This window comes from Pristis pectinata, chromosome 11, assembly GCF_009764475.1.
Source record: "Pristis pectinata isolate sPriPec2 chromosome 11, sPriPec2.1.pri, whole genome shotgun sequence".
NCBI classification, from domain to species: domain Eukaryota; kingdom Metazoa; phylum Chordata; class Chondrichthyes; order Rhinopristiformes; family Pristidae; genus Pristis; species Pristis pectinata.
In genome coordinates, this window is record NC_067415.1 from 52,730,480 (window position 1) to 52,756,047 (window position 25,568).

Consider the following 25,568-nt stretch of genomic DNA (forward strand, 5'->3'; position numbering starts at 1 on the left):
CAGTCCACTGAGACAAAAAGGATGAGGCTAGATGGTCTACCTGGCATCAACCAAGGCACTGATTTTTAACATTGCAAGTTCAGTCTCAGTCAACCTTGCAAAGTTCTCCATGGAAGATCTGGCCCATAAATAATTAAAACAACTGTCTGATGTAGTTGTGCTTGAAGAATCTTCAGACGGTGCCAGACTCCTCCATCACAATCTTGGGTGAATCCTGTCACACTCACAGGACAAAGCCACTAGACGAAGTGTCATGGTGGCATATTGGAGGAGGAAGAAGCTGTGCGAGTCCATAACTCTCGATCCACTGAAAACTCTTCTCCCCTCTACTCTCAGTCCATTTGAATGGTCTCAATCTGAAACATTGACTGTCCGTTTGCTTCCACAGATGCTATCTGACCTGAGTTCCTCTAGCAGCTTGTTTTTTTTTGGCTTTAGGTTCCAGCACCTGCAGTCTCTTGTGTCTCCATCTTTCTAAGAATCATGGGATGTATTAGTTCTGCAGTGAATGAAAGTTTGATTTGCAGTTACACTAATGTAGTTTAGAAACTAGTTCCTGGTTGGACCAGGTGTCTGAAAATAAATTAGGGCTAAATAACAATTTGAATGATGTGGCTAGTTAGTTTATGCTTGATGCTGCTGATCCTTGGATGATTCCTTTTCTACAATAGCACTACAGAGATGGAGTTTTCTAAGGAATGCTTCTAACCAAATATTGAAAATTATGTTAAATTATTTGCAGATCTTGCTGGGGCTATTGAGCTAATGTCCTTACTACTTTTTGTGAATAACAATCTCTTTTTATTCAGGAGATCTGTCATAGCAAGATCTGGTTGTTTCTCACTGCGAGTGCTGATACATGACAAAGGCATTGTTTGTGCTGCATGACCATCATGGCATCTACACTTGCATTACCAGCTCTAAGAGTTTATCTAATTTCTCATAATTGGAATTGATTTATTATTATCACATGTACTGAGATACAGTGAAAGACTTGGTTTTGCAAGCCATCCATACAGATAATTTCAAAACATAAGTACATTGAGGTAATAGAAGAGAAAATCACTAACAGAATGCAGAAGATAGTATTACAGTTACAAAGTGCAGTTCAGGTAGACAGTAAGGTGCAAGGGCCATGACGTGTCAATATCTATGCAGCATTCCTCCGATTAACCTACAGAAGGACTATTAAGCCATGATTATTTTAGATTCTCAAGAAAGCTTTTTTGTTTAAATTGACCCCTCCTGAGGGAATTTGTCTAATTCTTGGTATTTTTTTAAATCATATGTTTTGCAACTAAATTAGTCAGAGACCCTCATGAATAGAGAGCTACTTGAATTATTGAGTTCCAGTGAAGAATTAATTTACCTCGCCCCACCTCTCATTTAAACAAAATCAAACAGCTGCCAGGCCATTGTTGAATTTATTATCTTCAGAATTTAAAATGTGTCAAAGATGCTCTCGTCTGAACCAATCACCCAGCACGTTTGTATTTGAATATGTGGCTTTGTTTTCTCACTGGAGATTCCTGCTGCCAGATCAATGAATAGCAATTGAAGCATTGTGTTGATTTTAGCTGTGGAAGGAGTTCTGGTCATGCATTTGGTTACCCAGACTACAGTCTTTGAATTAAATGAGCTAAGCTAAACCAAAACTAAAGTGCTTCATTTTTTGTCACAATTTTTTTAACATATTTTTGTTTGACTTGTGCTTCAACCACATTAATGTTGTTTGTGGGTTCCATGTCTCTTCTCGAGAGAAAGCAAAGGGAACTCTCAAGGATGATGCCTGAAATCACAACTATTGGAATGTGGAAAATGAAATACAAATATGACAAAGGAAGAAAGACATCAGAAGATGTAGAAGGATAAAATTGAAATAAAAGCAAAATGCTGGAAACAGGTCAGGTAACATCTGTGGAAAGAGAAACAGTTAACATTTCAGTATTTTCTGTTCTTATTTCAGAATTCCAGTTTCTGCTGGAGACACGAGACTGCAGCTGGTAGAATCTGGAACAAAAATGCTGGAGGAACTTAACGGGTCAGGCAGCATCTACGGAGGGAAATAGGCAGTCAAGTTCCTCCAGCAGCTCATATTTTGTTTTTATTTTGAGTTTGATAAAATTGAAATTAATGTGCTGTAAATGAGAGTATTATGAAGCGTGAGAGGCCCAGAACAGAACTCTACAAACAGCGGAGAGAAAAAAGGAGAATGCAATGGAACTTTAAGGGGAAAGGAAATGGATGAGATATGATGGGGAGACTGGGTGTGGAAAGTAAAAGCTCAAAAGGGAAATGGTCGTAAGGGAACGGTATTATTTGGTAGGAAAGATGCAAGTGATAAAGGAGGATTTTGAATAGGAAGGAAGCACAGAAAATGATTAATTATAGGAAAGAAAAGCCATGTAGGGAGGTGCAGAATGTTGGGAGCGGGGGAGGGGGTGACAAACGGCCATCAGAGAAGTGGGGGCATAATGAAAATGAAGATGGATTGCAAGAAAATGAACTTGTAGGTTGTGAGGGATAGAACTAATATGGTTGAGGTTAAAAGAAATTACAGAATGTAGTGGAAAGAAGATGGCAGAAAGAAGGACAGGAGTAAAAATGTTAGAGCAGAGAGACAAGCTTGAAATTAGCACTGGTTTTGATAAAATCTGCTTCAGCAAACTTAATGTTAGTTGTGTTGCGATTGTTAAAAATCCAGTAATTCACATGTCTTGGGCCCTTTTCTGAAACTCTGGCTGAAATACTGCTTGCAGTAAAACTCCGATAGTGCTGCTGCTCAGGTGCTGGACTGGCAGATTTTCTGGATGATGGGATATTATTCATATTAATACCCAATTCTTATTTTAATTTTTTATTAACTTTTCAGAACATAGTAATACATTTTCCAGTGAACCCCATTAGTTAAGAGACCATGGGAACAGGAGCTCCAGTGAGTTGAAAGGGATCATGACAAGCATCGCTAGGTGGGCCAGATGCCAAACCATGGAGATTTCCAAATGTTCAGAAAGTGGATTATTGGAATTTTACTCTTTCTCATTCTTTTTTGTTTTTTTTTCCAACTATCTGAGGGATTTTAGGAAAAATGGAAAGTACAGATTCTGTTTTCTTATTCAAAAGCAATAAATATTTTTCTGAGGAGCACCTCAAAATTCTGAAAGTTTGGTTTGACGAATTACACATATGATCCTTGATTTTCCAATTGAGGCTTGACTGGAGATAAAATTGCTAGAGTTTTGAGAGGCATAGTTTTCTTTCAAGTTTCTACATCACTGACTATAGAATTTAGTATCCAGCTGTGTTTTGAAATATAATACTTAAAATGCATTCTGATTTCAAAATGAAATCAGTGTTTGGTGTTAATTTGATGCAGTTTAGCTAATAATGTTGAAAATTGTTTCATTGCAAAAATCATCCTTGAGTAATTCCATGTTATGTAACAGGAAATAATTTTTTAAGATCTATACAGAATCATTTGATTTGCATTCATTTCTCAGTGAATTAAAATTATACACACAATCTTCAGCTGTGCTTTTTGTTTTACATTCTTGTGCTTAAGGCTGAAGCATAATTTTAAGGGTCTCTTTAAAGCTCCACAAATGGGTCAGCAAACTATTCATGGTTTTAAATTTGGGAGGGTGGCCAGTTTTGTGTGTTGGGCCAGCTTCCAGCTGTTTTAGGATTATAGAAATTTAATTTGATTGGTGCATAATTTGTCCTTGAATTCATATAATCTTTTGTACTTGTTTGATTGATTGTTGACAAGGCTTTTAGTTAATTTGAAACAAGACCTTGTTTTTCTGCTTATCGTGGACTTAGTACAATGTGTTAAGCACTGGTTAGGGAATTTTAGTCATAAATTGGTGACCTCTTGAAACTGAATGTTTTATGAAAATACCTTGCCTTTTTGGGCCTGGTGTACATGGTGCACTTCCTATGCCAAAATCATTTGGAAGAGTTGATTTTATTTTTGCTGTTGCATTGGAAAAACTCAATTTTTTTGTTGCAAAGCTAACAAAGTTGTGTTCAGCTCAAAGGACTGAAAAAACACCACAAATGTAGTTTTGGCAAAATCCTCCTTACCTGTTGGCAGGGCAAGTGAATCAACATTGGTGTCCTCTCCTGGGCCAATTTCCCCACCACTGAGCCTCTCAACACACACAAGTTTTTATGGGCATCTTTGTGGCTGATTCCAGACTTCCAAAATGGGCATTCTACTCTGTTTCGTGAGGGCAAGAGATTTCCAGTAGGACAGAGGAGAAACTACAGAGATGTTCACAAAGCCTCCTTTGAGAGTATGTCATTGACCTGTGGAGATCCATGGCCCATAACTATTTAAAATAACAAAGGAGTATCTAGGAAGATGCTCAGCACTTTGAATCTCCTTGGGAGAATGAAGAGAGCAAGTGAAGGTATCAGAGGGAGTTGAGAACCCAAATCTTTGTCTGCCAACTCTTGAACCCACAGAATTGTAGTGGAAGCAGGATGTCCTTGATTCTGCAAGATGGCAGATGAAGAAAGAAGATTGAGAGGCTGTTGTACTCTCCTGAGATGATCATCATATGAAATTTTAGATTGTAGTGCTATTTGCTTTGGTAAATATTTTATGTAGCTTTAAAATAAACCGGTGAGTTCTGCTTCTGTACAGGCTAAGATTTATTTTTCAGCCAAAACCATGAACACACACTATTTGCTTCTTGCTGTTGTTGGGACCTTCATGTGTGTAAATTGCTTCTGCATTTGCCTGAAATCTTCACTGTTGCTGTTAAATTAAAAAAAGAATTTAATTGGCTGTGACTCACTTAGAACATTAGAAAAAAGCTCTATACAAGGGCAAATTCTGTCATTTTTCACAAGTCTGTTCCAATTCTAGTTTTTCTTGTATTTAGCCTGTGAGCTGGGAGTTTAAAAGTGGAATTTAGACAGGGTGATTCAAAAGCATTATACAATGTTTGAGTAAGTTTACTCAAGTGAACTGTTCTCTTCACAGGAAGATATGAACTTAAATGAAGATCGAAAGGCTCCTCTGCGTGAGAAGGACATTCATATGAAAAGAGAAATGGTTGTCCAGTACATTGGTGCAGCTTCAAATACAGTAAGTGAGCTTTTATTTTTCGCTGCATGTTGTGAATTGCAGCACACACAATGATTATTGTTTTTTAAGTTTTATTCTGTATTGTTGGTCTTTGTAGATGGCCATCTAGCTGACTGTCTTGGCAGTATTTCATTTCATCCAAACTTAGCATTCTTTAGATGAAGTCAGGTAGAATCCTGTGTACAGCAAAACATTTCAAAACAATATTAATAAGCCAGGGTTCTTATTTCTTGCACTTGTGTGGATTTCATTGTTATGCTACATAACTCTTGTGTATATAAGAGAAAAATGGCAAGTAATGGTAATTGTTGCCTTTAAATTGAGATCTTTGAAAATGGCATTAAATAATATTCTCTAAGATTATATATGTTAGGCTAAAAGTAGAGATTTTGTTTTCTCAAGCCAAACGATCAGAACTTTTATTTGCGTGCAGGTGATCTATGGTCCTTGGCTCCTGGAAGCAAATAGTTAAAATTATGCATAATTGCTCAGTCTAGCACAAGGATTTTTTTGCATGAACTAAAATAGTATTAAGTGTTTTACTGCTTTAACATTAGTCTATATTTCATTCTTTCTAATAAATCTACTTTAAATCCAAGCTTTATTGACTGGCAGTGCATTATTTTTTCAAAGTTGTACGGTTTGTCTATTGAGTATTTCATCTGACCTGCTGGGTAATTCAATGTGCTTGGGTGAATCTATTACCAATCCTGACATGCTAATTCTGTCCTTGGCAACATGGAGTCTTTTGGTACGTCGGAATTGTAAATTTACTTGGCTTTGTAGATAATTTTGAAATATTGGTTTTATTTAGGAAATTACCTGCCCTTGCTTCATTTTATTTGGATGAAGAAAATTCTTTTGAATTCCTCATTGATTTATTCGTGAAAAGCATGTACTTATGTTCCCTTGTTTTGGTCTGCAAATAGTACGATAAGTTTACATTTATGTTCTCAAACACCTTCATAACCTTTTGAGGAAAGAGCTTCAATCAACAATCTCTCTCTGTGGGTATATGATTCTGCTATCATATCAGTAATTCTATTTAGCCCTTTGTTCAGGGCTTCTCTAATGTGGATGCCAGAAGTGTTTACAATGTTGAAGTAGCATGATAACAAAGAAGCTATGAAGGCTTAATGAATTTTTGTCCCTCAAGAATAAAAATATATGTTCTTATGTGGTTTTTGTTTTGAGTGCAGTTTCGCATCTGTAATCCCAGATTCAGCTGCTACTCGATGTATGTAGATTGTTGTGTTCAAATGTGTATGTGATTTTCTCTGCAAAATGTATCACAATCTTGGATATATTTTAGTTTTATTTCCTGATTTTTTGTTTTGATGTCCAATTTGCAAGTCCAGTTTTCTGTCCTTGGTTCAGCTGTCTGCTGCATTAAGTTTGCTGTCAAACTCTGCCTTGCACAAATTTTGAAACTGCAGTGTTATTTTTGAGTCCAAGTTGGTTATGCAAGTGGTGAATAGTGGTCATCTCAGCTTGCAGATGGCTTTGCTACTTGTTCCTTGACTCTACAGGTTCTGATGTTTATGGAGATATATCTTATAAGAGTACCTTAGTGAAAGCCTTTGGAGTATCCAAGTATGTCAAGGTAGAAATTTGTCCTAAGCCACAAATACTAAATGTGCAAAATTAAGTCCTATTGATTTCAGTAAAGGAGAGGAGGTTCAGCCAAGATTTTCAGTCTTATACTTGTAATAACACAGAAGGAACCACTTGGCTCATCAGATCCATGCAAACTCCCGGGTAATAATCCCCTTAATCCCACTTCTCTACTGACTTTGTATTCCTGCAATTTATTCTCTCATGGGTGCCCATTAATTCTGTTACAACAAGATATTTCCAGGATGACAGAGAAAATGCTCAAAGTATGCTTCTGCAGCCTTGTATCATTCTTCACTTTGATTTTGTAGGAGCATAAATTGACATGTTAATGAAGATGAGAAGTTTCATGCAGAATACAAAATAAATCTTGAGTAATATTTATGAAGGCACCTTTTCAAAGCTCAAGTAATGCTCTATCATCCATGGGCTTCAAAAGATTGAAGTGAAAAGCCATATATTCAGTCTTAAGGCTTGTTTAGCCTTATTGAACCTTATTGGCTTCTTTTTGTCCCAGCATTTCAAGTTTAAATCTGTATTCTTGTCACCCTTGATGTTCGTTTCATGTTCTTACTAAATCCTTCTACCATTCCCTCTTTCTCTGCCACTGCACCCAATAAATAGATGTATCTTTTTTAAAACTTTCTTTCGTATGATTTTTGATTTGTAATGCTTCCTTCATTTAGCCTGAGTTGTTAGCTTTGAAACTCTATTCTTTGAAGTGCTACTTTACTACTGTTGTACTTAACCCTATACTGCATCATTTTATAAACATTATCTCCAAATTATTAACAATTTTGCACTCTGTGACTTTACTTATCAGCGGTCACGATTCTGTCACAAGAAGTGGCTAACATCTTTTTGGTTTTGCTAATGCTACTCTGTTTGATGATGGCGAAGTTCCAAATTTGTTCTACCAGCAAAACTGAGTTCTAAAGATTCTGGGAGGAATGCAGGCACTCTGTCTGCAAAGCCTTACCTTCACAAATTGAACTTTGAATTGAATTTGCATGTTGTTTTTGGAGAATGGGTTGAAGTGATTATAGAAATAATGTATGTAAGTTTGTACTATTGTAGGATTGATACTTAATTTCTGTGTGTTTATAATTTGGACATTTTCTGTTGCTAGTTTACTTATTTCCTCACCACTTAGGCATAAATGAATTGTGCAGGTGTAGTTTTTCTTTGAAATTTACACAGTACTCTCTAATTATGCATACCTTGAACTAGTTTTACTTTTATCTGTTACTAATTAGTATATCATTTTCAAACATAGTGAGCAGAATGTAACAGATGTCAGTATTTTTATTGTATGGGTTCTTGAAGTGTTGCTTCTGCTTTTCAATTTTTTTTGAAGGGCTTGCATGTGCCTGGAAAGGTCAGCATTAATTGCACATCCTAAATTGCCCTTGAGAAAGTGGTGGTGAACCACTTCATTCACTTTAATGAATTCACATTTTTTTAAATGAATTCACATTTTTTAAATGAATTATGACTACTAGTTTTCAAATCTTCAATCTTCATGGTGGATCTCAGTATATGGGAGAGAAATTTGAATTTTCCACTAACGTTAAGACTTTCAGGTTCTGTCCCTTTATGGTATTTTCTTGATGCAATTGCTTTTCTTTGCTTGACTGTCATGTAACCCTCAAGCTTTCCCCACTGTCTGATTTCTATCAGTTGCAGTTGATTTCTGTGCTCATTCAGTGCACCTTGAATGAACTTGCATCCCTTGCTCTTCTGAGTGAGTTCGTGTTTGACAGCTTGAGACTTTGTTATCTTTACTCTGCTCTCATATCTCTTCCTGTTTTGTTGATTCTTCCTGAGCCCAACTACTTTTAAAGAAGGATGGTTATTAATGTGAATCTTGATTTTAAATTTCCAATAAATTTTGACTATCCTTCATTCATTCTGTTAGACCCTCTACCCATCTTTACTTCTGTACATGGCTCTGTAGTAATCGTTAACCTATTTTACAAATTTTTGATATGGAATCTTTAACTGGAATAGTTCCTACTGAATTCATCAACTTGAATTTTCATGGGAGGATTTGTTTGAACTTAGGATTTTTTAATCAAACCAATGCTTGCGGCATTGAATTTTTCTGATTTTTTTTTTGCTATCGATGCCCCAGTTTTGACAATCACACCAATTGCTAATCCTAAAGTTTGGCTTTGTTTAGTGTAAAAACCTAGAGTTTGTTGGTGGTGTTGGCACCCAGTTATGAATTACACCCACAAGTCGCTAAGATTGAGATGTGTATTTTCCCAGAAGTTTCTGTCTATATTCATTTGAATTTTTCCAGCCACAATATCATTTGAAGCAGGCAGTGTAGTTTTAAAAATATTTTTTACCTTGAAGCCTTGCCTTTGTCTATTTGAAAGTGGAAGCTTGGTATAAATAAATACATACATGTGAAAATAGAGTTATCACAAGTTACCTTTTATAAGGAAGTTAAGTATTTGCACTGACTATCTACCCAGAGATTGATCCCGGCTGATGGGAAAACTTTTTGGTGAATGATTGGACTGAGGCATCATTGTCTCTAGCAAGACATCTCTGTCCATGACCAGAAATGACTTCAACACCTTGGGGGAAAAAAAAGACCTCTATAGCTTATGAACAATTCAATTATGACGTACATGTGTTTTACCAGTTAAAAAAAGATCATGTATAATCTATGACTGGACAATTTTGTGACTTGAGACATTGTGTTTTAGTCTGGTTTTCAATATTTACTATTTCTTTAAGATAAAGGAATGCCAACAACAACTGGTACACCATCTTTGAGTAATCAAAGTTCAAAATAACTGAATCACTTGTGTAGAATTTTGGGTACGGTCAGCAGGGTATTTAACGTCCTTACCAAATTGCTCTTGAGAAGGTAGCGTTGAGTCCTGTTGGTTCTTGTGATGAAGGTATTTCCAAAGTGCTATTGAGTAGACTTGGCAATGATACAGTAGCATTGTTATATTTTCCAATGAGGTGATTAATTTGAAAGGAACCTACTGGTAATGGTTTTAGCACAAGTTTGCTGCCCTTCTACTTGAGTGTTTCAGAAGTGATATCAAAGTAACATTGGCGAATAATGACAGGACATTTTGTAGCTAAGTGTAATAGTCATGCTGTGTTGGTGATGAAATTGGTTTACTTTGGGGTGAAAAGGGTGTCAATCAAGCTATTCCCTTGGATGATGTGGACTTTATTGATTGTTGTTGCTGCATCAGTCTTCAAGGCGAGTGGAGAGTGGTCCATCATAACTAACAAATTGTGGGTGGGCTTTGGAGAGAGCGGGTGAGTTACTTGTTACGGGATATTCGGTCTTTAACCTACTTTGTGGCCTCTATATTTACGTGGCTGGTCCGTTTCAGTTTCTAGTTAACGGTGAATCCCTGGATGTTGATCCCAGGGAACTTGATGATGGTAGTGCTACTAAATGTCCAGAGTATGTGGTTGGACTCTCTCACTGGAGAAGGTCATTGCCTGCTACGTGACATTTATTGGTGAATGCTTGAATGTTGTCAAGATCTTGTTGCATACAGTCATGAACTGTTTCATTGAGTTGTGAACACTGCACAATCAGTGATCGTTCCCACTTCCGACGTGTGGATTGGAAGATGTTCATCAATTAATAACCTGAATGTAACTTTAGCATTGCCCAGATGAATTAATATAATGATATCCTTCAGGTGAATTAATCTACAGTCAGAGTTATCTTACTTTTTTGAATTAAAATATCAGCTAGCATTCGGTTTTTCACTTAATTTACATGGATTTCATTTTTCCCAGTGCTCCTTGACACCACATTTGGTTAACTGCCAGTTTGATGATGATGGAAATTGCACACCCCTCTGCTCTGGAAGTCAGCTTTTTGTCAGTGTTTGGGCCAAGGCTGTGATGAGATCCGGAACTTAATGTTGTGGTGAAAGCCCAATTGTTGGAGAGGTAGTACTGCTGCTTCCCAGTGTGATCTGGTTGGAAGTTTAATGACTTGCATTTGTCCTGCTTTTTACGCACATAACTGGTCAATTTTTCACATTGGGTAGATGACATTGTTTCAACTGAAGTGAAATGTTTGGATACAAGCATTCCAGAGCACCTGTTTTCATTAATGCAGTCCAACAGTGTCCACTTCCATTGCGTTTGCTGTTTCTCAAGTGCTTAGCTGTTTCTTGACATCCTGTGTTGTGAATCAGATTGACTGAAGACTGGCTGCTGTGATGATGGTGACCCCTGGTGGGCACAGGGACTGATGACATGTGACTGGCTGAATGTGTTGCAGATGGTCGTCGAGGTGTTAGGTACTTCTACTTGGCCTCACAGATATGGAAGACATTCTTGGAGATTTCACCTCCTCTTCCCTCTTAGCTGTATAAAAAGTGTCCTCCACCATTCATGGCTGGATATGGCAGGGCTTCTATGTTCTGTTGGTTTTGTGATCACTTGGCTATATGTGTTGCATGTTGCCTTTTGTTGATTTGCATGCATGCTTTGTGGTGTTGCAGAGCCATCATGTTGGCACCTTGCTTTTAGATGCACCTTGTGCTCCCGTCCTGTCTGTCTGCATTCACTGAATAGGTGTTGGTTCCCTGGCATGATTGTAATGGTGGAATGAAGCGTATGCTGGACCTTGAGATTACTGATTTATAGTGTAATGCAGTTTTGCTGATAGCCAAAGGTGCCTCTTGCTGATCTCTTCCAAACCAAAGCTTTTTAAACAATCTGAATGTTCTTTTCTTCCCAAGTTTTTGCAGTTAGCTATTCCAGCATTTTTCGGCTTATCACATACTGCTGTTGCCTCAGAAGTTGTTCTGAAATAACTTCACTTGGTCCTAATTGTTTTGTGTATGTAATTAAGCAAACATGAACAAATAAAATGCCTAAATAGTTTGTCTAATATATTAAGATGAGCATATTTGGTCTGTTTCTGCTCTATCTTAAATACATAAATTATATTTTTTTACCAAAGAAGGTCATGTAGGGAATTTGGGAAAGATGCATCTTGAAATCCTGTATCATCATAAAACAAAATTTCAGTAATTTTTTTCGTTACTTTTCAGGGTGGTTTGAAGAACAAGCAATACAGTGCCACGTTACCCCATGAGTTCATCCATGAGCTAAAAACAGGCATTGGAGATGAAAGACTTCTTAATTCTCTGGAATCCCTTCGTGTTTCATTGACCAGCAATCCTGTCAGGTAATGAAAACTATCCCAGAGGTGCAATCGGGCATTCATGGCAAACATGCCAAATTTGAATTAGCCCTTCACCATGTGACTACTGAGTTTTATTAAAACTTGTGGTTTGCAGTCAAGTTTCCATACAATGTTTCAATTATTGTGTAGTTGTCACTTTTGCGTCTGTGATTGCTTTTTGACGTGTGTAAGTGCTATTCTAACTTCCACTTACTTTTCAGTGACAGAAGTTGATTAACTCCAATTTGCTGCCAAGAAGTCTAGTTTGAGTGTTTTTCTAGGTCCATATTGACCATCAGGTTTGCTGGGAAATGCACCTTTTTGAAATTCCACTTTGACAGCAGCTTGAAGAAGATGAACATGACTGAAGTCCAGACTTTAAACTGGCTTTGCCATATCCTGCTCTCTTCCTAGGGAAGAGAAAAACAGTGGTACAGGATATCCCCAGGTAATAGGCTCCATTTTTTACAGATGTCCATATGTTGATTTTTTTTTTATTTGTAAGTCGGAAAATACACACAAATCACTTGATATGGTAGCCAATGGTAAAGAATGGCATCAAAAAAACACAACTGATGAGAAAGAACAATTTACTAAGAGGGGAGGAGGGGGGTGAGGGAAGGGATGGAACTCGTTCTGCTTCTTGTAGCAATGAATGTATGTACATATGTTGGAGTTTTGAATTTAATAATATTATGGAAGCTTGTACATGTGTAGATGGTGTCCATAAGTTGGGCATTGCTAATCTGGGGATGGCCTGTATTATTTTCAGGGTACATATCATTTTCTGATGTATCAAATTCTCTCCTGGTGCTTAAATTTAGGGTCTAGTGTTACACCTGAAGATGGAGCCTGACCATATCTCGTTGTTCCACTTCTGCTCTCAACGTTACTGCTTGTCAGACTTAGAAGAGAGAACATAGAACATTACAGCACAGTACAGGCCCTTCGGCCCATGATGTTGTGCCGACCTTTTAACCTACTCTATTATCAATCTAACCATTCCCTTCCACATTCCCATTTTTCTATCATCCATGTGCCTATCCAAGAGTCTCTTAAATGTCCCTGATATATCTGCCTCTGCCAGCACCTCTGGCAGCATGTTCCACATACCCACCACTCTGTGTAGAAAAAAAAACTTGCATCTTTTCCTCCAATCACCTTAAAATTATCCCCCCTCGTGTTAGCCATTTCCACTCTGAACATCTCCTCCTTTCTCCTTTGATGTTCTGTTTCACTAAGTTCCTTTGGCCCTTACTCCTTTTTTTTCTCATTCTTTTGTTTCTTAGTTGCCTTACCAACATTGTGATTGGTTTATCTTTAAGAACTGAAGATAGTAATGTAAAAGAATTGATCAAAATGGCTTAAGTTTAGCAATAAAATAGGGACCACCAATATATTTTGACTTGTGTGTGAATTAAAAATAGACTTCAACTAACCTTGAACCGAAAAACAGATTTATTAAATATTAAACTGTTAACTTTATTGATGAACACCGAGGCATTCTTGGGCATCCATACAGAGTAGGTCCCGCTATGAAACCCAACAGAGCTTATGCCTGCTGTGGACAGTCCCAGATTGTCATGATTATATTGCTGCTTTGGAATTTGAGCACTTCCAGCCTCTTTCAACTTTCCGCAGTTTCCATCAGCACCTCTTGGCAGGGTTCTGCTTTTTTGATGTGGTGGTGGGATAGGTACCTCTGATGCACCCTTGAAGACTTTGTCTATGAATTCAAATACTAGTGATGACCTTTCTCCACAATGCAGGAATTGACTGACGGGAAATTGCACTAGAAATTTCCAGTTTGGCATTCACTAAGATTATGGTTGATTGGCTTCAGTTTCTGAAATAATTACATATCCCTTGTTTCATAAGGACATGGGAGCAGCAGCTGACCATTTAGACCTTTGAACCAGCTCTATCTTCCATCAATGTCATGGCTGATGTTCTACCTCTTGCTGTTTTGTGGCATTGTTATATACCCCTTGGTTCTCCAAATATCCAGAAAACTTTCCATCTCCGTTTTGAATGAAATCAATAACTGGGCATCTGTGACCTTTTGGGGTAGAGAATTCCAAAGGCTTACCACCCTCTGAATGGGGGAATAAATGTTACCTCATCTCAGTCCTCAGCGGCTTGTCCTCTCTTCTCAAATCGCGCTTCCTGGTCCGAGACTTCAATCAGGAGTTGGGGGGGGGTGGAGGCGAGAGAATGAGGAGGAAACATCCTTCCTGCATCTAATCTACCAAGGCCTTAAATAATTTTGTTTTGACGAGATCTCCTCCCATTTTTCTAAACTCAAACAAATACAGTCCCCTTGTATTCAGTCTCTCTTCAAGGGCAAACATGCCATCCCTGGAACCAGTCTGTTGAATCTTTATTGCAATCCCTCTATAGCAAGTACATTCTTGGGTGAGGAGACTGAAACTGTATGCAGTTTTGCTTGTGTGGTCTCACCAAGGCCTTGTATAATTGTAGTAAGACTTCTTTAATCTTGTAATCAAGCCATGTAATTAAAAAGGATAACATACCATTTATGTTACAAGTACTCTGCTTTTCTGTTACACTCACCAAAATGGATGACCTCTTTTTTCTGTATTATATTTCATCTGCTGTGTTCTCACTCATATCTTGGCTGTGACTGTGATGAATGATGGAGCAGGTTAGAAGGGCCAAAAGACCTGCTGCTGCTTTTAGTTCTTCTGTTTAGGGAAGTGGTGCTTATCGACCATGTCCAGCTTGTCCGCACCCCCCGAAACTGCTTTACATCCTCTTCTGACTTCGCAGTCCTGCCTACTTTAGTCTTGTCAGCAAACTGGGAAACATGACATTGGGTCCCTTCAGTGCAGCTGTTGAATATATCTGGCAGGTTTTGTTTCTCATCTTTCACTTAGGCAGAGAGAAGGTAATGGTTCAATTCCTATGCCATTTCCTTAATTCCCATAATATCTGAAAATATGTTAATCTGAATTGAATATATTTGCTTACTGTGCCTCCACAGTGCCCCTGAACAGGGAATTCCAAAGATTGTTGCCATCTGGGTGAAGACATTTTATCTTGCCTCTTTCTTGAATGACTGATCCCTTATTTTGAGTCTGTGACCCCTGATTCTCTACACCTCACCCAGGGAAGTTGCCTAACTGAGCAAGTTCCATTAGCCTATATTTGGCTCATTGTCCCTCTAAACCTTTCTATCCATGTACCTATCCAAACATCATAATTGTATTTGTCTACCATTTCCCCGGCAACTCATTCCATTTACGCACCACCCTCTTTGTGGAAAATATTTGCTCTTTCCCCTCTCACTTTAAACCTATGCCCACTAGTTTGGGACTCTCCTACCCTGGGGAGAAACAACTGCAGCCACTCACAGAGTCTATCCAGCCTCTCCTTGTAACTCAAACCCTCCAGTCCTGGTAGCATCTGTGTAAATCTTTTTTTGTATGCTTTTTATTTTGATGAAATCCTTCCAACAGCAGGACAACCCAGAACAGTACACTACTCCAAAAGTGGCCTTACCAATGTCTTGGTCCAGCCTCAATATCTCTTGTCATCCATGGTTCCTTACCCCTGCCGGCCTTGCCCTTCACTCTGATAGGAACATGCTGATGTTGAACACTTGTTATCTCATTTTTAAAGGCCACCCACTTTCCAGACTTCCCTTTTACCTGCAAACAGCCTCCCTCAAAATACTTTAAGGTTCCTGTCTAATACCATCAAAATTGGCCATGCCCCAATTTAGGATTTCAACTTGTGGACTGTCCTGTGGGTGGGGGGGGGTGGGTGTGTGTGGGGGGTGGGGGGGGGTGTGGGGCGGTGGGGGTGGTTGGTGGGGGTGGGTTGGGAGGGCGGGGGTGTGTGGGGGGGTGGTGGGGGGCCTGGAGCACAATCCCACCAAAGTTATCACCACCACCATTCCCCCTCTTTCTCCCCCCCCTCCCCCGCACACACACACGCACACACAATGTTTCTGTAATAGCTATAATATCCAAGTCCTTTCTTTGTACCTATTCATACCTTGGGTTCATCTGACTTACCTATCAGGCTTCTTGCATTGAAATAGATGCATTTTACTCCATCAGTCTTCCCTCGCTTCCTGCTGTGCTCCTTCCTGTCCTGTCTACTGAACTTGCTCTCTTTAACTTCTGTATCTGCCTCAACCTTCTCATCTGCCTCAATTCTGTTTTGCTTCCCAACCCCTTGACAGACTAGTTTAAACCCTCCGTAGTGGCTGTAGCAAATCTCTCTGCCAGGATATTGGTCCCAGTCCAGTTCAGGTGCAACCTGTCCCTCTCGTACAGGTCATTTCTGCCCCAGAAGAGATCCCAGTAGTCCAAAAATCTGAATCCTTGTTCCCCTGCACTAGCTCCTCAGCCAAGCATTCGTCTGCCCTCTCTTCATATTCCTACACTTGCTAGCACCTGGCACTGGCAGTAACCTTCCCTTGAGGTCCTGCTTTTTAACCTCCTGCCCAAATCTTTATATTTACTCTGTAGGACTTCCCTCATCCCGTTTTCTACCTATGTCATTGGTACCAGTAAGAACAACGACCCCTGGCTACTCCCCCTCCCCCTTGAGAATTTTATGCAACCAGGCAACACACCATTCCTGTTATCTTATTTGTGGCCACAGAATCCCCTGTCTATCTTCCTAAATGTTGAGTCTCCTAGCACTATAGTTCTCTCTGTCTTCACCCTTGCCTTCTGTGCATTAGAGCCAGTCGTGGTGCCACGGACTTGGCTGGTGCTGATCTCCTTTGAAAGGCCAAACCACCCGCCCACCCCCCCCCCCCCCCCCCACCAAATCCCCTCCCCGACAATATCTAAAATGGTATATGTGTTATTAAGGAGAATGGCCACAGGGGAATCCTGCACTCTCTGCCTACCTCTTCCACCTCTCTTGGTGGTCATGCAACTACCTGCCACCAGCACTTCGGGTGTGACCACCTTACTAAAGTTCCTGTCTATGATGCTCTCAGCATCACGGATACTCCTGCGTGAGTCCAACTGCAGCTCTAGCTGCTGGATATGGTCAGTCAGGAGCTGCATCTGGACATACTTCCCAAAGGCAGAGTCACCAGAGGCACTGGAAATCTCCCACATCCTGCAAGAGGAGCATACAGCTGCTCTAACTTCCATCCTGACTGCAATAAGGCTAAAGAAGAAAGTTGAAAAAACTTTATCTTAGCTAACCACTGCTCAGCCTCCTTGCTGAAACCTCTTGAGCCAAAACCTCAACACTTTCTCCTCCAACAGAGCACGTAGAACTCAAATACAGCCACTCCCAAAATGGCTGTGCCACTAAAGCCTATATCCCTTTTATTTGATTCCAGGGGCTGCTGGAAAGAGGCTTTTTAAGTCTCCTGCACTCTTTCTCTTTGCATTTCCACAGTCACTTGTGAAACCAACAAGCCCTTGCCTTAACGGCTTTTTAAATCTCCCGCACTACTCCTCTTTACAGCTCTGCAATCACCGATGAAATGAGTAATAGCATTGTTGTCTTTATTATTTATTTTCCTAACTGGATCCCAAAGAAAATTTTTTGATTGTCAAAAAATGTTTTAATTGATAATGATTAAATCTTTTATTCTGTTGTTCATTGCTTCTTAAGTAGAATATGGTACAGGTAATAACACTGCAAGATGTGAGTTTTTCAGTTTTAATTAATTTTTTTGTTCCGATAATTTGGTTAAATTATCTAACTAGTTTCATTAAATTTTTAAATGAGGCAACAAGAATGTCAGTGAGGGTAGTGCATTTGATGTAGTCTATCCACATTTTAGGAAGGCATTTGATAGGCTTCCATGTGGCAGGTTTGTCAAAAAAATAAAAGTTCACAAGGTCCAAGGGTGTGTGCCAAAATGGGTCCAAAACTTGGCAAAATGGTAAGAAATGACAATTTTTTCACAGCTGGAATGCTGTCAAAAGAGTGCGATTCCTTTGGCTTGCTTTTTGTATTATATGTTAATGATTCAGAATTAGAGGGAGGGGGCCATGATAAAGAAATGTCGAGATGCTGCAAAAGCTGGTCCAATAGTTAACAGTGAGGAAGAAAGCTCTGGACTGCAGAAGGGCCCATTCAGTTGTGCAGGAAGGTGGAGGATGGAATTCAATTTGGAGAGGTGTTAGCTAATTGGAGGTGTAGCAAAGCAAGGGAATTCTCAATAAGTAAGAGGATACTGAGAAATGGGAATCTTGAAACGAACCTAGAATAAAAAAAGGTCCTCTAACGAGGTGTTACGAACATGTCATGGAGGAAGTTTAAATAGCACTAATTGGGTCAAAGCTCAAGTCTTGCATATGGTTCCGGTTGCTACATTACAGGAAGGCTGTGCAGACAGTAGTTTTTAAAAAAAAATTGACAGGACTAGAAAATTTGTAGCTTAGATTAAACATTGGATAGGATAAGGTTGTTTTCTTTTGGACTGGAATTTGCCAAGGGGAAACTTAATTGAGGTGTGTAAAGTTATAGGGGGCTTAGAGTAAAATAGGAAGGATCTTTTCTAATGGTAGAATGATCAAAAACCACAGGACATAGATTTGATGTAATTGGTAAAAAGATTAGAATGGAGATGAGAACATAGAACAGTACAGCATAGGAACAGGCCCTTCAGCCCATGGTGCCGAGCACTATGTCAAATTAAACTAATCCCTCCTGCCTGCACATGATCCATATCCCTCCATTCCCTGCATTTTCATGTACCTCTCTGAAAGTCTTCTGAGTGCCATTATCGTATCTGCTTCCACTGCCACCCCCTGGCAGCTCATTCCAGGCATCTTGCATTCTCTGTGTATCTTAAAAAAAAATGCCCCACACATCCCTTTAAACTTTCCCCCTCTCACCTTAGTATTATACTCTCTAGTATTCAACATTTCTACCCTGCAAGAAAGATTCTGGCTGTCTACCCTATCTATTCTTCTCATAATTTTATATACTTCTATCAGGTCTCTCCTCAGCCACTGACATTCCAGCAGAAACAATCAGTTTGTCCAAACTCTCTTTGTTTCTCATACCCTCTAATCCAGGCAGCATCCTGGTAAACCTCTTCTGAACCCTTTCCAAAGCCTCCACATTCTTCCTGTAACGGGGTGACCAACTTCACACAATGCTCCAAGTGCGGCTGAACCAAAGGTTTGTATAACTGCAACCTGACTCTTCTACTCTATGCTCCGAGCGATGAAGGCAAGCATGTCATATGCCTTCTCAACCACTTTCAGGGAGCTATGGACTTGGACCCCAAGATCCCTATATACACCAGTGTTGTTAAGGGTCCTGCCATTTAACTGTATACTTTCCCCTTATATTTGACCTCCCAAAGTGTAACTGATCTATATCTTTATCCTTTGACAACCTCGTCAATGTCTGCAACTGCACCAATTTTTGTGTTGTCTGCAAATATACTAACCAAGCCATCTATGTTTTCATCTAAGTCATTTATGTGTATCACAAACAATGAGGAAACAACTTTTCACTCAGAGCACAGTAGGAGTATGGAGCTCTTTGGTTTGAAGGGTGAAGGGACAGAAACTTCGTCACTTTTTCTTAAAAAAATGTATCTGGATATGTTGATGAAAAGCTGTGATCTACAAGGGTCTTGATGAAAGATTGTGTGGGATTATATTGGAGGGCTCTCTTTTGACTGGCATGATTGGACTCCATGTCATAAATTTTCTAATGTTCTAAGATTTTAAAAACTGCTGGACCAACCCTACAGGCTGAGTTGGAAAAATAATTTTTCTTGATTCTTAGCAATAATGTTCTGAGCCAAGAATATATGGCCACCATGCAGAATCTACATTTTAATTTCAGAATGCTGCCCATGGTTTTCAAAGCGTGCATTTAGACTGACAAATGTGTGGCATTCATTTGTTGGTAGCAAGATGGTAGTGGAAAAATACTAAAAGTGATTATGTGAAAGAAAATAAATATTTTGCCAAAATTGTTCTGTACTTGAAACTGTGATGCCCAGCAGAAATGTTATCAATAGTATCCAGTATTCAACCAAGCAGCCAACTGTTTCTCTAAAACAAAAGTGAGACATTGTGACTAATGGGAACACTTTAAGGTGCAAATCCATTTACTTTCAGATTGCAAAGTTGGCTCTCTTCAACTCCAGTGTACATTTGAATAAAGCATGAGCATGAATGATGAAATCCATTTACCTCCTTAAAAAGAATCTGATTTAAGGCAAGCCTTTTATTGCTATAACAACGGTCCTTCATGTATTTCTTTAAAATCGAGATAAGCAGTTGTCAAATAACGGAATAACTTGCTGAATCTGCATGGACAGATCACACTAGCCAATGGCTTTGCAGTTGTTTTGATTTAGTCGCACATAGACTGAAAGTTAGTTGATTGAGCTCTTTGAAATTGCAAGTGGAGTCAGCATGAGATCAGTTTTGCTCAGCACTGGATGGGACCAGGGAGAAATGAGTCTTCAAGACCTTCAGTCTTCTGCCACATCCTCTCAATTATCTTTTTGGTCATCAGGATAAAGTGAGTCATGACATCATTAGGTGCTCCATATAAGCATTCTTCACTGCCCGTGGGATTCTTGGCCTTGTCCTGGTTTCACCCCCATGTCTTCTGGTTTTTTGGAAAATTGGTGTTCATAATAATTTCAACTTAGATTTCGGCTATGGTAAACACGATAGAATAAGCGACTGTGGGCAATCCTTGTTGGGTGTGATGTCTCCAACATTGCATGTAGAGTGCTTATAAAAGTAAACTCTAAATTCTGTGTCCCGACTGTAAACATGGGAAGACACTTCCTCTGTGTTGCTTTGGTGTCATGCATATCTGAAAATTTTAAATTCATTTCTATCTCTTAGAACTTGGGAATTTATTGGGGAGGTCCTTTATAAGAGCTTATCAGAAGATTTTTGAGTGTTTTGTTAACAACGTTTGCAAACAGTCCTCTGATCATAAAGAATGGGTGCCTTCTTCATTAAGGGGTACCATGCTTTGTAAATATTATTTATCTGTTGTTAGGTTATTATGGATGTTGAATCATCATTTCCTGATTCGCATGTCATTTGTTTACTTTTACAAAGCATCAGCATTAACATCACTTATCCAGCAGTCAAGTACATTTTCTGATTTGTCATTACCTTGCACATTTGAAGTTGTATCTGGTGTGGCCTAGGTGCCAGATGGCTTACTCAGCTCTACATGAATTATTATTACACTAGGGCTGTATTTTAATTTATTAATGCTTTTCCTTAGAAGAATTTCTTATTCTTATTTTTCTCATAATAATTGTTCTTATCTCTCAGTTTTGTACATTCCATTTAGTCTTCAATAACTTGTATGTGCCATCTATCAAGATTTGAAAAGCATTCCTTGAATTCATCTTGTTACTCTTCATAGTTTGCTTTTGTTTTCAGTATCATAAATCTTCTGGTGCTCCTTTTGGTTTATCTCAATGACTTTGATATGGTTTCCAATCTACGGAGTGATATTTCTTGTGTCTGCAAAGTCTTGTCCAGTTGTTTATTACTTCCAGCACAGCATCTGTTTGGGTAATAACCAAAAACACTAAATCTATACGCTGTGCTTAGTTTATTTTTTCTCTGCTTTCTGTAAATAAGCTTTATCTTCCTTTGCTTTCATGAAGCATTTAATAAAATCAATCCTCAGAAATGCAATTAAAATTGAATCTAATAGAACTGCAGGGTAAATTGAGTTAACTGGAAAACTACCTGACAAGTTTGAGACATAATGCAGAGATAATAGCATGTACCCACAGTGGCAGACTGTTAGTGGTTGAATACACTGTATGTGGGGGCTGCAACTCTTCACTGCATGTATAAATGACTTGGCTAATGGCATGGAAAGTAACAGCCAAATTTGCCGATGAGACAAAGATAAGTGACGTTGCAAATAGTTCAAGTGGAAGCATTAAATTCCCGAGTGGCATTTATAGATGAGGTGAGTGGGTGAAATTGTCATTAATACAGTTCAATTTGCATATTTTTAGTTTTTCATAGTGGACCTAAAAATTAGTGTTTTCTGAATAATGGAAATGAGAAGTAGAGGATCAAAGAATTCAGGGTACGTGTAAATGCGTAAAATATTATGGACAGTTACAGAAAATGCACAAAAGCTTGATTACTTAATACTTAAAAGCAATTTTGAAGCTTTCAGTTTAAACTCAATTCAACAAATGTATCATATTTTTTACATTGCTTATGTTTGGATGTAGGTCTTTTTTTCTTCTCTGGATCCCTGAGCAGTCAGCAGGTTTAACAGTTCTGTGTTTACGCGTGCATGAGTCAAAATCCCAAACTTGCTGGCATTTCCCTTAAAATCCTGGCCAATCTCTTTTAAAACTGATGAGAACTAAAGTAATGGCGGGGCATTTGTTGATTCCCAACCGTAGTCATAAGGGAACATGAGAAAATAAGGTAGAATTTTCAGCTGGGTTTTAGATGGAGAGTCTCAAATCAATGTTTTGTTTTTCAGTTGAAGTAAGCCAAATTTTCAAGAGAGAAATAAATCATCTGTCCATAGTAAACTCAATTGTTAATAGTTGGCTTTACCGACAGTATGAAGTATCAAAGGAAATGTGTAGCACATAGTAATGCACATGTAGCACATGGGAAGGCGGGGGAGTGGGGCTAAATGGGAGAATGGATCAGCTCATGATAGAATGGCAGAGCAGACTCGATGGGTTGAATGGCCAACTTTTGCTCCTTTGTCTTATGGTCTTATAGTAATGCCAGTATGTACAACTAAATAGCAAAGACTACTTTTTCAGTTAAGTAACTATAGTTTGCAAAAGAGCAAGGAGACAGCATCAACTTCAATTTTTGTAAGCCTTCACTTTGAAGTTTGTTTGTAATTCAATTTTGCTATGTGCATGTTGTTGGCAAGGCCAATGCTTATTACCCATCCAAAACTAACATTGTGAACCACTGTGCAGTCTTTCTGGTGAAGATTCTCCCTCAATGCTGTTGGGTATGGATTTCTAGAATTTAGAACCAGTGGCAAAAGAATGCAAGAAATAGAAGAGGAAATGGGCCATTTAGTCCCTTGTGCTTGCTCAAGTATTCAATGAGATCATGACTGATCTTTTGCCTCAGTGCCACTTTCTGGGTCTCGTTTCTCATTCCTTGATTCCAGCAACAACGAAGAATCATTTGATATCTGATTTGGATGTGCTCAGCGACTAAGCCTCCACAGTGTTCAGGGATAGAGCATTACAAAGATTCGCTGCACTTTGGGTGAAGAATTTTTTTCCCCTCTCAGTGCTTAATATATGACTGCTATTTGAGTCTTGGACCTAAACAATCAAGCCAGGGAAATATCAGCTCTCATGCACTTTGTTAAGCCTGCAAGAATTCTTTGAATTCTTATCCAAATCATTAATGTATATGATAAAGCCCTGTGGTACACCACTGGTCACAGGCTTCCCATCACAAAAGCAATCCTCCACCATCTCCCCGTTTCCTATTACTCAATCAATTTTGAATCCAGTTTGCCAACTTGCATTGGTGATTATAGGCTCCCATCTTTTGGACCAGTCTCTCAAGTGGGACCTTGTCTAAGGCTTACTGTGAAGTCCATGTCTATTAGATCAACTGCACTGGTTTCATCAACATATTTTCTAACCTCTTTGGAAAAATTCAATTATACTGGTCAGACGGGATCTTTCCCCCAAACAAATCCATTCTGACCATCTTTGATTCATCTTTGCCTTTTCAAGTGTAGGTGAATCTTGTCACTCAACTTCTCTATTAACTTCTCTACTGCTAGTGTTAGACTTGCAGGCCTACACTTACCAAGTTTGTTCCTGCTGCCTTTCTTGAATAAAGGTACCACGTTTGTTGTCCTCTTGCCTCTGATCCATCACATCGGGCTCTATGGATTTATCTACTTTGTAAGTCTACTAAAACTCCTAATACTGTCTCCTATTTAATGCTAACATGTTCTAGAATTTCACCATCTCTCTTCTGAATTCTGCAACGACAATATCCATTATAGACCTGTTTCTTTATTAAATGTAGATTCAAAAATATTTTCCAAAATATTGGCCTTTAGATTGGAAAAGGTTCTTCCACAAATTATATCTGAAGACCAGACAGGATTTATTCAGTCTCGTTATCTACATTTTAATATTAGGAGATTAATGAATATTATATATACCCCTTCATCCCAAATTCCAGAATGTGTTGTTTCACTAGATGCTGAAAAGGTGTTTGACAGAGTCAAATGGGAATATCTATTCATTACACTTCAAAAATTTAATTTTAGCCCTAAATTTATATCTGCAATTAAACTGATTTATTATACACCTATGGCTTCAATACTTATTAATAATCAAAGATCTCCTTTGTTTAGGCTTTTTCGAGGTACTAGACAAGGTTGCCCTTTATTATTTGATATTGCTTTCGAACCCTTGGCTATTGCATTCCGGGATTCTTCAAATATATGTGGCATCACTCGCGGACAGAAGATTCATAAGATAGCTCTCTACGCAGATGACCTGTTACTTTATATTTCTAATCCGGAGGAATCTATCCCCGCAGTACTATCACTACTAGATCTGCTTAGTGTTTTTTCTGGCTATAGATTAAATTTTAATAAGAGTGAACTTTTTCCATTAAATATGCAAACCCCAATTGATAGGCAATTACCTTTTAGATTAGTAACTGACTATTTTATGTATTTAGGTGTTAAAATTACCAAGAAACATAAGGACTTATTTAAAGCTAATCTATTGCCTTTAATTGACCATGTTAAACAATTATTTACTAAATGGTCCCCACTGTCTTTATCATTGGTAGGCCGAATTAGTGCGGTTAAGATGAATATTTTACCAAAATTTTTATATTTATTTCAAGCGATTCCAACTTTCGTCCTGAAATCTTTTTTTGACACTATTGATTCTAAAATTCTTTCATATATTTGGCAGAATAAAAACCCAAGGTTAAGTATGAAATATTTACAAAAACTAAAAAAGGATGGTGGTATGTCCTTGCCTAATGTTAGATTATATTATTGGGCAATTAATATCAGATATTTAATTTTTTGGATACAAGATTCACATGTAATTCAGTGCCCCAAATGGGTACGCCTTGAGCACCAATCAGTACTTGAATTTTCATTAGTTTCTATTTTAGGAGCTTCACTCCCTTTTGCACTTACCAAATTAAGTAAACGTATGATTAACCCAATTGTTAAACATATAATACGAATATGGTTTCAATTTCGTAATTTTTTTGGATTGAATAAATTTAACTTGTCAAGTCCCATTCAATCTAATTTTTTCTTTCATCCATCCAGAGCTGACTCAGCTTTTTCCATATGGAAAAGGAAGGGAATTGTATGTTTTCGTGACTTATTCATTGATAACTGTTTTTCATCTTTTGTTATTTTTATTTTTTTATATAAAAGAAAGAAAAAAAACCCAAAACAGTGAGAGAAATTATAAACAATATATCAAATCAACCTAAACGAAAGAAATTTTTTTTTAAAAAAAACAGAAAAAAAAACTGGACTAAAATTTCTCAGTAGAAACAGAGCAATGTTATGTCGTCAACTCCATTCCTCTAAATTGAAGGGTTATTATAAGGGGATCTATATCATGTGAAAATATTGAATAAATGGACTCCAAACTTCCTCAAATTTAAGCGAAGGATCAACAGTACCACTCCT

The 25,568-nt window shown here is 38.3% G+C and overlaps 1 protein-coding gene across 1 annotated transcript in view; it reads left to right on the forward strand.

The window, feature by feature from the left end:
* LOC127575822 (protein diaphanous homolog 3-like) overlaps positions 1 to 25,568 on the forward strand; it is a 421,273-nt gene that overhangs the window by 33,335 nt on the left and 362,370 nt on the right. Inside the window, exons 4-5 of the mRNA XM_052025958.1 lie at positions 4,994 to 5,098; positions 11,773 to 11,909. Of these exons, the coding sequence (XP_051881918.1) occupies positions 4,994 to 5,098; positions 11,773 to 11,909 (242 nt within the window). The remainder of the gene's footprint in view (positions 1 to 4,993; positions 5,099 to 11,772; positions 11,910 to 25,568) is intronic.